The 13,120-nt window shown below is 49.6% G+C and overlaps 1 protein-coding gene across 3 annotated transcripts in view; it reads left to right on the top strand.

Annotated features, from left to right (window-relative positions):
• Positions 1-13,120, top strand: part of SLCO2B1 (solute carrier organic anion transporter family member 2B1) — a 114,553-nt gene that overhangs the window by 88,731 nt on the left and 12,702 nt on the right. For all 3 annotated transcript variants that reach the window (XM_014959532.1, XM_014959533.1, XM_014959534.1), the window contains exons 8-9: positions 2,108-2,216; positions 11,159-11,323. In XM_014959532.1, coding sequence (XP_014815018.1) covers positions 2,108-2,216; positions 11,159-11,323 — 274 coding nt within the window. The remainder of the gene's footprint in view (positions 1-2,107; positions 2,217-11,158; positions 11,324-13,120) is intronic.

The following is a 13,120-nucleotide window of genomic DNA, read 5'->3' as shown; positions in this document are numbered from 1 at the left end:
AGATCCGGGGCCGCTGGCTCTGTCCTCCTGGCTAAAAATATGCTGTGGTTTTCCATGAAAACCGCACTCCCGCTGAAAGGCTTTCTGCTGTCAGGCGTGTAGAGTAGCACATCTCATCTAATCAATGCCCTCCTTTCCAGTGATTCCCCTAAATCTTGTGGAACAGGAGATGGGATGCACATCCAAGAAACCCTCCCCTCCCTTGGCCTCCCGCTTGCTGATGGGATGTTGGATACTTGCCTTGGGTGCACAGTCATCTAATGAGGTTGGGATCACAGAATCGTGGAATGGTTTGGGTGGGAAGGGACCTTAAAGACCATCCTGTTCCATCCAGGGACACCTCCCACCAGACCACATTGCTCTAAGCCCCCTCCAACCTGCCCTTGAACCCCTCCAGGGATGGGGCAGCCACAGCTTCTTGGGGCAACCTGGGACAGGCTCTCACCACCCTCACACCAAAGAAGTTCTTCCCCACATCTCAGCTCCATCTCCCCGCTTTCAGTGTCAAACCCTTCCCCCTCCTCCTGTGGCTCCCCTCCCTCATCAAGAGTCCCTCCCCATCCCTCCTGATGGACCTGAGATGCTGGAGTATCTCCTCCTAGGGCTCCCCTCCCTGATCAAGAATTTCTCCCCATCCCTCCTGATGGACCTGAGATATTGGAGTACTCCTCTTCTACTAGCAGTGAGTGGTGGCAGCACAATGACACAGGTCCTGTGAGCACACAGATTAATGTTCTACAGAGCTGTAAGCACCAGCTGAGGCTAAATTAAGCAGGGACACCTGGACCCATCTGATTTCCAGCTGCAGAGTGTTTGTTTCCCTGAATAGAGAAGGAATAAAGAGGGGAGCTGCAGGATCTCTCTGCTTCCTTGGATTAGGAGTGGAAAGGATGTCATGGAATCATATAGAATGATAAAATGGTTTGGGTTGGAAAGGGCCTTAAAGATCATGTCCCTTCCATACTGCTGCTGTTCAGTGGGAAAGATGTGGCTGGAAAAGAAAAAAAGCCATCATTTTTTTTTAATTTGAGTTTGGCTGAGGTTTCCAGGACAGAAGAGTGGGAAGGGGCTGGGAGATGTGAGGGGTCTACGGCTGTCCTCTTGTCCCCCTGACCCCCCCTCTGGGTCAGCCTCTCGTGGCTTAAGAGGTGAAAAAGTATTTTGCCTCCATCCCAAATCCTATGTTTGCCTGGATCTTTTCCTCTTACACTTGCTGCCTGCTCTCCTTGCAGGGGCAAAGGCACCTGCACAGCAGCTTGTTACAGCACACATGGAGAATGTTCATCACAGAATGATATGGGATTGGCAGGGACCTCTGGAGACCACCCACTCCAACCCCCTGCCAGAGCAGGTCCACCCAGAGCTGGTCCCACAGGAACATGTCCAGGTGGGGTTTGAATGTCTCCAGAGAAGGAGACTCCACCACCTCTCTGGGCAGCCTCTTCCAGGGCTCTGCCACCCTCACAAGGAAGAAGTTCCTCCTCATGTTGAGAAGGAATTTCCTCATCCTCCATCCAAACCTGGTGTCCAAACCTGCTCTAGGTGGAGGTCTACCTGCATTGCTCCTTGGGTTCCTGTGCCTGCATCCCCTGCTCTTAGGGCAAAACGGACCTTCTGGGGAAGAAAATCATCTATCTCCCTAAGGGTATCCATTTTTCCCAATGCAAAGTCCTGCATTTCCATATTCATGTGAGCTGAGCACACGGTGTGCTGTACCTGAGTAGTGTCCTGGCTCGATATTTAGGAAGAGTGAGTCATTACTGTTGGGAAACTCAGGGAAGCTGGCTCTTACCCCTTTAACACAACAGTGTGGATGTTCTCAGAAACTCAATAGTGTGGACACGGAGCAGCAGCGAGTGGGAGGATGCTTCCCGGTGCTTCCCAACTAGATGACCTTAAAGGTCCCTTCCAACCTAGGCAATCCTGTGATTCTGTGGCTTCACATCCCACGCCAGACATGGATGGTGCTGGCCAAACCCAGAAATGCTGCAAACTCCGTCTGCAGGAAGCATGGGCTGCTGACTGTCCTGATTTGGAAGAGAAAAAGGGAGTTCAGTGGAAACTTTGCCATGGTTGGTGCAGTGACAACCTCTTGTTCCATCCCCAGGTGGCAAGTGGGAAGGAGAGCGACAGTAAGAAGAGTGAGGATGTGCTCAGCCAGCTCAGGTCGAGGTCCGAACACGTCCAAAACCTCTCTCTAATCAAGTTCATCAAACGTAAGTGTCTTTCTCCCCTGTCTCCTGCTTCGATGGGGTTTCCTCTACTTCTACAAACCTACATCTCACCAATGGGCAATGCAAGGGGTTGCAAAGTTGGTAAGAAAAAGGGATGTTCCTCCTTGTGCTACCTCCTAGACAAGCCCTCAAGATGCAACTTAGATGAACTGTTGGGTTTAATTAGGTCTGCAGATTTCCTTTTGGTCTGCTCACAGCAGATGCCACCATGTCCAGACTACCCCGCTCCACCTCATGCTGGTCAAAGCATCTGGGGTTGGTAGCTCTCAACGTTGTGTGACTTTAGAGCTCTTCTGGGAAGTGGGAAACAGAGGCCAAAACCTCACTGGAGTCCAAAGCCAGGCAGGAAAGAGGGGCGCAAGCTGTGAGCCTGAAGCAGACCCATGAGAAGGGAAAGAACCCCCGCCAGTTAGAGGGGTTTTGAGGTGTGGGTGCATCCACCTGCTCTTGCTCAGCTTCTGGGTCAGAGCAGGAACCAGACCCCCAGCAGAATTGGCAGCTCTTCATCCCCAAAAGCCTCCTCAGACTCCCTCTTTCAAGGCTGGTGACAATATCAGAGCCAGGCTGTCCTCCCTGTCCCACCGAGGACGGGCTGGTGCTGCCAGGAGCCAGGGTCTGAACAATTAAAATCAGATGCATATTTGATCAGGGTGATCTTAATCTGGCACAATTAGCTCGTTTAGAAATGAGGAGGCTCTTTGTGCTGAAGGGAATCAGCTGGGCTTGCGGAGGTTACTGCTCAGGGTTGTGGGCTTGTTTTGTTTTTTTATTTTGAAGGAAATACTCTGCACTTTGTCAATTACTTAAGAAAAAGTGACCCTTTGAAGTCAATCCATGTCAGCTTCCTCCATATTTCCTGAATATCATCCCTTGAATTTATTGGAAGTTCTCTGTTTTATTAAGGTCAGCGCGGGGCAGGCACAGCCAGGCGAGCGTGGGCAGGTTTTCATTCCGCTGGTTGTACCATTTGCTCACTTGGCCCTAATGTTAAATTTGAGCAATTTGGGCGGGTTTATTCCCCCGCTGACCTTGATGCCCCGTCGTTTAGAAAACCCGGGTGATGGGAGCCATTGCGTGGGAACAGATTTATAGCTCTCAGATGGGATTTTCACACCGACGCTCTGCTCTTTGCCTCTGAAAAAATAAATATGAATAAAAATGAGCTCCCTGCTCCTGGGTGAAGAGAGAAGGAAATATCTTGCCTCTGCTCGAGCCGCAGGTTTGGCTCGGGGCCGGCATCAGGGTTGCTGTTGTAAGAGCTGCAGGTCCTGTGCTAATAAATTCTTTATTTCTGAGGGTTTAGCCCCTAAAACCTTTTTTTTTATTTTGAAGGAAATACTCTGCACTTTGTCAATTACTTAAGAAAAAGTGACCCTTTGAAGTCAATCCATGTCAGCTTCCTCCATATTTCCTGAATATCATCCCTTGAATTTATTGGAAGTTCTCTGTTTTATTAAGGTCAGCGCGGGGCAGGCACAGCCAGGCGAGCGTGGGCAGGTTTTCATTCCGCTGGTTGTACCATTTGCTCACTTGGCCCTAATGTTAAATTTGAGCAATTTGGGCGGGTTTATTCCCCCGCTGACCTTGATGCCCCGTCGTTTAGAAAACCCGGGTGATGGGAGCCATTGCGTGGGAACAGATTTATAGCTCTCAGATGGGATTTTCACACCGACGCTCTGCTCTTTGCCTCTGAAAAAATAAATATGAATAAAAATGAGCTCCCTCCTCCTGGGTGAAGAGAGAAGGAAATATCTTGCCTCTGCTCGAGCCGCAGGTTTGGCTCGGGGCCGGCATCAGGGTTGCTGTTGTAAGAGCTGCAGGTCCTGTGCTAATAAATTCTTTATTTCTGAGGGTTTAGCCCCTAAAGCCTACTTCTTCGTTTTGTTTTTTTTTCCAGAAGTGTCTGTATTTTTCGTCAGAAGAGCAAACTTGCTGAAATCACCCTGATTTCTCATACAAAACTGTTTTTAGAGCCAGAATCCAGATGGTAGATGGTGTGTGATGGCGTAGATGGGGACAATTCGAGTGAAGTCTGAAGACTTTAGGGCTAGCATACCTCTGGGTCACTGGAAAGATAATTTTACCTCCCAGTTTGGAACTCCTCTGCTTATTTTATTTCCTCTTTCTGTCACCAAGTGTTTTTTCCTCTCTATTTTTACTGTTCTTTTCTATACGATAACAGCATCTGGAGATTTTCCAGCCTGAATCACCTTGGATTTTATACCTTCTGTTGCTTCAAAAGAGAGACAGAACAGAACACGAGTGATGGAGAAATGCTGTAGAACGGTCTGGTCCCTGTGCCACATTCATAGTGAGCCCTTTTTACATCACAACTCCATAGAAAAGGATGACCTGGCTCCTGGGGTCCTGCTTTGCCAGTCTCAGCAGGCTGGAACTGGTGGGGTTGTGCTGTGAGATCTTTGAGACGTTCCTCCTTGGTTTTTCTGGTTGCATCTGGCACCTCTGGACGTGGCATGGGGAGCAGGAGCTCACTCTCTAGAAGGCAGGAGATGGGCAGTGCCGATCCACCAGCAGAAACGACAGAAAGCAGATTCCTATAAAATCTGACAAGAGAAACAGCAACCTCTAGGTTAATTCAGTCTTACGCTCGCAGTTTTCTCAGCTTGTAAAAAATATGTCAGTTTTATGGGCAAGTGGCCAAGTCTTATGCTGGAGATGGCTATTGGCAAGAAGTGATTTGGGCCTCATCTGCTTGCTGGTCCATCTGCATCTCAAGGGGAGCTTTTACAGATCGTCCCCTTCCCAGAGCTGCCTGGTACTTTGGTGCTCTCTCTGGGACAAGCAGCCCCAGGCCTGCCCAGTGTTGATGACTATGGGTCCCTTGTTCACTGATGGTTTTGGGTCTCCTGCCTGGTACTTTGGTGCTGTCTCTGGGACAAGCAGCCCCAGGCCTGCCCAATGTTGATGACTATGGGTCCCTTGTTCACTGATGGCTGTGGGTCTCCTTTTTGGGGTGGGATGAAGGTTGCTGATGGCTACGGGTTCCCTGTTTGGAGTGGAATGAAGGTCACTGATGACTTTAGGTCCCCTGTTCGGGGTGGGATGAAGTTTGTTTGATGGCTATGGATCCCCAATTTAGGGTGGAATGAAGGTTGCTGATGACTATGGATCCCCTGTTTGGAGTGGGATGAAGGTTGCTGTTGGCTATGGGTCCACTGTTCGGGGTGGGATGAAGGTTGCTGATGACTATGGATCCCCTGTTTGGGGTGACAGGAAAGTTACTGGTGACTATGGGTCTCCTGTTTGGGATAGGATGAAGGTCGCTGATGACTGTAGGTCCCCTGTTTGATGGGGGATGAAGGAAAGCATCAGGGTGCCAGCAGGAATTGGATCAAGCAAGGACCATACAAGATCTCAGATTTTTCCCTGTGATATTTCAGTCCTGCTCCTCCCGTGTCCCTCATCAGACCAAGTCCTTCATCTGGTTGAGGTTTTTAAATACCTCAAGAAAGTTGTAGAATCATGGAATTGTTTAGGTTGGCAAAGACCTTCAAGATCATCAAGTCCAACTATAAATCTAACACTGCCAGGTCCACCTCTAAACTGTGTCCATAAGTGCCACACCTACAAATGACCCTGGAGATCAGGGCTGGGCTTGGTTATTTGGCTCCTCTGCAGGTCTTCATTCACTTTCAGTTAGAAAGAGAGATCAGGGCTGGGCTTGGTTATTTGGCTCATCTGCAGGTCTTCACTTTCAGTTAGAAAGCACTTTGTACCATTGGCCTTGGGTCTGCCCAAACAATGTCCTTTTAGTTGGAGTGAGTTGAATCGGCATTTGGAGTTGGCTCATCGCTGTGTTAAAGTGTTTTGCAAAAACAAAAAATATTTTCAAATGTGTTTTTGACCTCATACTTTTACTTGGGCCACCCATGCGGGATGGCTGCACACCGTATCTGGGACCAGGGAGGAAGACCCATCTCAAAGGTCCCTTCCAACCATGAAGATTATGTGATTCTGTGATCCCCTGTTGAGAAGCGTCCCTTTGCCTGTCACCTGGAGGGACCAGGGATGGGTTTCCCTCATGGGTGGATCCCTCAACACTTGGCCCAAGCCTGGGGAAACTCCAGGTGAGAAAGAAACTATCTCTTTAGGCTGTGAGTCAGCAAAGTGCTTGAGGCTGCTTCTTGAGCAGAAGAAGACTGAAGAGTGCCTTTAATGGTTCGTAATTTTCCTAAGGGCTTGGCAGAGGCAAGCTGACCTGGAGGAGAAAGATGCTCTGAAATGCTGTTTAGTCACTTATTTCAGCTTAAATGATGCAAAATGAAGCATGATTATGGAGAAGGAAATGCATTCTGTCATTTGTTCTGTTGCTTCAGTGCACATGGAGATAACTGAGAGCAAAATAAGGCTTGGGGGAATGTTTGCCGTTTCCATTATTGGGAACGGAAAGAGGACGGGTTAGAGCCCACCCCGTGAGGTGCTTCGGGTTTCTCCATTCCTCTGGAAACCACCGGGTTTTAAACTTTTCTGGGGCAAGGTGTGATGGGCAGAGAGCGGTTTGCAAAAGCCCTGGGGACTCTGCCTCAAGGACAGGAAGAGTTTTTCCCTCCACAATCAGCGAAAACAGGATGGAGCTGTGTACAGGATAAATACTCAGGCAAAGCACCGGGGACATTTCCAAACAATGAGGTCAATTGCCCAAGGAGGCAGCAGGCTCAGCGCGCCTGAGTTATTCAAAAATAGGAAAGTCAGAGCACTTTGGGGAACCATCTTGGCTCTGGCCCAGATTCTCTGCCTGGCGTTGGGTCTCACCCTGCTCCTCGCGCTCGCAAAGGGCTCCTTTTTGTGGGCATTGAACGTGCTGTCAGTAATCAAGAAAGTAGGATCTTAGGAAGGACATGGACCTGTTGGAACGGGTTCAGCAGAGGGCCTCGAAAATGATCAGAGGGCTGGAGCACCTCTCCTATAAGGACAGGCTGAGAGAGTTGGGGGGGTTCAGCCTGGAGAAGAGAAGGCTCCGGGGAGACCTTGGAGCCCCTTCCAGTCCCTCAAGGGGCTCCAGGAAAGCTGGGGAGGGACTCTTGATGAGGGAGGGGAGCCATAGGAGGAGGGGGAAGGGTTTGACCCTGAAAGAGGGGAGATGGAGCTGAGCTGTGGGGAAGAACTTGTTTGGTGTGAGGGTGGTGAGAGCCTGGCCCAGGTTGCCCCGAGAAGCTGTGGCTGCCCCATCCCTGGAGGGGTTCAAGGGCAGGTTGGAGGGGGCTTGGAGCAACCTGGTCTGGTGGGAGGTGTCCCTGCCCAGGGCAGGGGGTAGGAACTGGATGATCTTTAAGGTCCCTTCCAACTCTAACCATTCTATGATGATTTAGCTAGCCCAAAGTGATTTCCATTGGCAATTTCAAGGCTTCTCTTCAACACACTTGGGAGGATGTGCAGCTTCTGTTACACGTACTGGGAATCAATCCATGATCTTCAAAGCAGTTAAAACACTAGGCTTGCAACTTATTTGTTTCTCCGTGGTGTCTACAATTGGCTTAAAGGAAATTTGTTATCGTTATTTTAAAGTTTCCACTTGCTTTTAGTATCTACTTAGCTTCCTCCCTGGAGCTACAAGGAAGATCGAATTAGCAATGAGATGGTGATTGTGAAGGACAGTGATCTTGCTGCCTCCCACCATGACGTGGGAGTCCTGCTCACTGTCGGAGCTTTACATCTCTGATCTGGGGTGGCAGAGGGGGTGAAGTTTGACAGAAAAGACCGAAGAACTCTAGGGAAAATAAATCTTTTTGGTGGAAGATTCCTGCTGTCTCCCACAAAAAGCTGGATTAGCTGTCAGGAGATCTTCCAGCAAGTAAGATGAGGTTTCATATTTGCATTATGTCTGAGATATTCTAGTGTGTAAACTGGGCAGGAATATGCTTCAAAAAACAAGACCTCTGTTGATACTTAAGAGCAAAACCTTCTCACTTCTTTGGGGTTCACCTTGGTCTATCTAGTGCAGAGACGCCATTGCAGCTCGTTCCCTCTTTGGTGGACTCCCAGCCTCCCAGTTCTCCAGCACCTCAGTATTTCAGGGTCCTTGAACGTGCTGGGGGCTGGAAATAGGTGATCTTTAAGGTTCCTTCCAACCCAAACCGTTCTATGACCCTCACCAGTGCCCTGAGTTTTCTGCTCCCCAAGGTCTGTAGCTATTTGCCTACCCCCAAGAGCAGAGTGCTGAGAAGCGATGCTCCCAAAAACTAGAGCTTTGCCTTTGTCTGCAGGGCACCTCTTTGCATCCATAGGGAGACCTTTGCTCTTCCCACAACTTTTTAGGGCAGTTTAACCAAATACACAGCTTGGGGCCACTCCCAGACAAACACCAGAAAGTTCTCCCTTCTGCCGCCTCCCAACGCCTCTGGGCTGGAGCAGATAGAAAGATTGTCCCGCTTGTTTGTGAGCTGCTAAGAATTAACGCCATTAATTTACGGCAGGCCCTGGCATTAATCCCCCCTCTGTTAATTCCTTATCTCTGCTTCAGCATATTGACTTTCAGAGGCCTCATCTGGGAAACTCATCATCTGTTTGTGTGGAGGCTGCCCTTAACGCGCGCCCTTTGCTGGCGGGCGAAGAGCACAGGGTTGAGGGGTGGGAAGGTGATGATTTTGGGGGGTGGGGAGCAAAGGCTTGAGCAGAAAAGTGGGTTTTTGGGATGTGCAGGGAGGAGAAATAGCTCCGGGCTGGAGAACTGGCATCATCCCAGCTGGGGGGTGTCAGCATGGGGCACCCCACTTCCCGCAGCAAGGTTCCTTCCAACCCAAACCGTTCTATGACCCTCACCAGTGCCCTGAGTTTTCTGCTCCCCAAGGTCTGTAGCTATTTGCCTACCCCCAAGAGCAGAGTGCTGAGAAGCGATGCTCCCAAAAACTAGAGCTTTGCCTTTGTCTGCAGGGCACCTCTTTGCATCCATAGGGAGACCTTTGCTCTTCCCACAACTTTTTAGGGCAGTTTAACCAAATACACAGCTTGGGGCCACTCCCAGACAAACACCAGAAAGTTCTCCCTTCTGCCGCCTCCCAACGCCTCTGGGCTGGAGCAGATAGAAAGATTGTCCCGCTTGTTTGTGAGCTGCTAAGAATTAACGCCATTAATTTACGGCAGGCCCTGGCATTAATCCCCCCTCTGTTAATTCCTTATCTCTGCTTCAGCATATTGACTTTCAGAGGCCTCATCTGGGAAACTCATCATCTGTTTGTGTGGAGGCTGCCCTTAACGCGCGCCCTTTGCTGGCGGGCGAAGAGCACAGGGTTGAGGGGTGGGAAGGTGATGATTTTGGGGGGTGGGGAGCAAAGGCTTGAGCAGAAAAGTGGGTTTTTGGGATGTGCAGGGAGGAGAAATAGCTCCAGGCTGGAGAACTGGCATCATCCCAGCTGGGGGGTGTCAGCATGGGGCACCCCACTTCCCGCAGCGCTGGGAGGCAGGGGCAGATGTCTCTGCTGAACAGGCTGAAGATCACTCCTCCTCAAAGCAGTGAGGGTTCAGCCACGGGGGAGTTTGCTGGAGTGTTTCTTGCCCGTCATGCAAAAAAATACATTTTTATGATAGAAACAAAAAGGACACCGAAATTGCAACTGCAGAAAACAAATAAATTAACTTTTAATGACTTCCCAGCTACTGTTGGATTTGCTTGAGCAGAAACCCTGCCAGAAAGCTCCAGGGAAAGGAACCGAGGCCGTGTTTACTTGGGCCATGAGTGTTTGTAGCAGCCCCTGTAAGGACTCGATGCTGCAACCCTCAACCCCCATCGGTGGTGGGGGAAAGACAGGAAGGTTTCCACGTCAGGTGGGAAGAAAAATGATCACAGAGCCCCCTGCATTTCTCCTAAAGCATCATAACACCCTGGTAGCTCAGAGCTCAGCAGGACCTATCACTGCAGAAGGGGGCAGATTTGTCTCTGCGTTAGAATTGAAGAGAATCAATAGAATCATAGAATGGTTTGTGTGGCAAAGGACCTTAAAGATCATCTCGTTCCAACCCTCCTGCCCTGGGCAGGGACACCTCCCACCAGACCAGGTTGCTCCAAGCCCCCTCCAACCTGCCCTTGAACCTCTCCAGGGATGGGGCAGCCACAGCTTCTCGGGGCAACCTGGGCCAGGCTCTCCCCACCCTCACACCAAAGAAGTTCTTCCCCACATCTCATCTCCATCTCCCCTCTTTCAGGGTCAAACCCTTCCCCCTCCTCCTAGGGCTCCCCTCCCTGATCCAGAGTCCCTCCCCATCTCTCCTGGAGCCCCTTGAGGGACTGGAAGGGGCTCCAAGGTCTCCCCGGAGCCTTCTCTTCTCCAGGCTGAACCCCCCAACTCTCTCAGCCTGTCCTCCAGCCCTCCCAGCATCTCCAAGGCCTTCTCTGGACCCTCTCTAACAGCTCCATGTCCTTCTGATGATGGTGGCCCCAGAGCTGGAGGCAGCACTGGGGGGGTGTCTCCCCAGAGTGGAGCAGAGGGACAGAACCCCACTACCCCAGGCCCTGCTGGCCACGCTGCTGGGGATGCAACCCAGGATTTGGGGGGCTTTCTGGGCTGCTAGCACACGTTGCCGGCTCATGTTGAGCGTCTCCTCCACCAACACCCCCAAGATTTTCTCCTCAGGGCTGCTCTCAATCCTATCTCATTGTTCAGGCATGCTTCAGCCCATCACCCAAGCGTAGATGTGAGATACCAGGTGTTTAATTTTTGCAATGTCCTGATGCTTCATTCTGACTTTTTTAATATCCAAATGGTCACACAATAAGGCCTTGAAATGATGAACCCTGAAAGCACACTTTCTGCCCTTTTGCAAATGAAATGTTTAGAAATGCTCACCACTCCCAAAGAGTTAATTCTGCACAAAAAATATAGAAAATTCAAGGTTTTGCCTCTTTCCGTGAATTAATGCTTTGCCGTACACCTCCTCTGTATGCAACAGGTTTCCTTTTTTCTTTCCAGATTTTCCTCTGGTCCTGTTGAGGAATCTACGTCACCCCGTCTTCCTGCTGGTGGTGTTGGCTCAGGTCAACCTCTCTGCCATGGTTGCTGGTTTAGCAACATTCATGGGGAAGTTCCTGGAGAGACAGTTCTCCCTCACGGCGTCCTTGGCCAACATGATCATCGGTGAGTGCTGATGTCAAGGCTTGCCAGCTTTTGAGGAGCTCTTAGAAAGTAATCTAGAGATTACAGAATCACAGAATCTGTAATTACTGAGAAGCATGTCTTCTTCTTGAGCTGCCAGGCTTCTTCCATTACCTACAGACATCATCGGTGAGTGCTGATGTCAAGGCTTGCCAGCTTTGAGGAGCTCTTAGAAAGTAATCTAGAGATTACAGAATCACAGAATCTGTAATTACTAAGAAGCATGTCTTCTTCTTGAGCTGCCAGGCTTCTTCCTTTACCTACAGACAGACAAGAAGTTCCAGAAGGACAGGGAACTGCTGGAGAGGGGACAGCGGAGGCTACAAAGATGATGAGGGGCCTGGAGCATCTCTCTGATGAGGAAAGGCTGAGGGACTTGGGTCTTTTTAGTCTGGAGAAGAGAAGGCTGAGGGGGGATCTGATCAACACCTATAAATCCTTCAAGGGTGGGTGTCAGGAGGATGGGGCCAGTCTTTTTTCAGTGGTGCCCAGGGACAGGACAAGAGGAAATGGGCACAAACTTGAATGTAAGAAGTTCCACCTAAACATGAGGAGGAACTTCATTCCTGTGAGGGCGGCAGAGCCCTGAAAGAAGCTGCCAGAGAGGTGGTGGAGTCTCCTTCTCTGGAGATATTCAAACCCCCCCTGGAGACGTTCCTGTGGGACGTGCTCTGGGTGGCCCTGCTCTGGCAGGGGGTTGGACTAGATGATCTCCAGAGGTCCCTTCCAACCCCATGTGATTCTGCGGCATCACACCAGGTCCTTGCCCGTATGATTTCTCAGCCACTATCTGCCTTCATAAAGTCATAGAATGGTTTGGGTTGGAAGGGACCTTAAAGATCATCTATTTCCAACCCCCCTTCCTTTCTTTATATTGCAGCCAGAGCTTGGGACCTTAAAGATCATCTATTTCCAACCCCGCTTCCTTTACATTGCAGCCAGAGCTGGCTAGATAGAATAAAACCTTTTAAGACCTGGAGAAAGGTTTATTATCTAAAGCTATTCACTATAATCAAGGAAAGGACACCAACTCATCGTATTAAGGGAGCAAAGATACATCAGATACGAATTGTGCATGTTTCTGTAGCAGGGATTACTTTACATCGATCATGGGGTCAAGGGTCTTTAAAAAAGTAGATAGTCAATAAAATTAAAACCTGCAGAAATTCATGCTTGCATTTTGAAGAGGCTTTGCAGCAAGAGGCCAGTTCAGGCTGGTGTACGGATCGTGCCTAAACTCTTAAAAATGTTTGCTGTCGTCAGACTAATTGCTCGTAATGGTTGGGGTAATTGCTTGCTGCTGGTATTGTTAGGAAGGAAGGGAATAAGCGTTAAGCAGGATATGTGCTCATGAGATTAGACTCTTTTTGTTTGCATTGTAATATCCAGAACGTCCTGTCCGGGCCTGAGGTGTCCCTGTGTGATCTTCTTGTGGTAATAAAAATACAAATAATAAAGCCCTACTCTTATAATCAGTTCAAAGATCTAGAGGCAGAAGTATTTAAAATATATCTTTGAACTAAGAGCGTGCATCCTCAGGGAAGTCCTCTGAAGTCTGCAGCAAATAAATTAGAAGAAAGTGAGCAGAGCAGGCTGGCAAAGCCTAGAAAACGAGGCTAAATATGGGCAGAAAGGTTAAATGCCGAAGCAGTGGTGTCCTCCACCGATGTGCCCTGCTGAGTCGTTCCCAGGCTTGATTTACCCGATCTGTTGAAGACTTGCACCATATTTCTTCTCCAAATTTATCTAGCTTTTGTTCCCAGCTACTGAATCTTGCTT

The sequence above is a fragment of the Calidris pugnax genome, unplaced genomic scaffold, assembly GCF_001431845.1.
Source record: "Calidris pugnax isolate Ruff unplaced genomic scaffold, ASM143184v1 scaffold319, whole genome shotgun sequence".
Taxonomy (NCBI): domain Eukaryota; kingdom Metazoa; phylum Chordata; class Aves; order Charadriiformes; family Scolopacidae; genus Calidris; species Calidris pugnax.
Note: the sequence above shows the minus strand (reverse complement) of the source record. Positions and strands in the feature narration are given on the sequence as shown.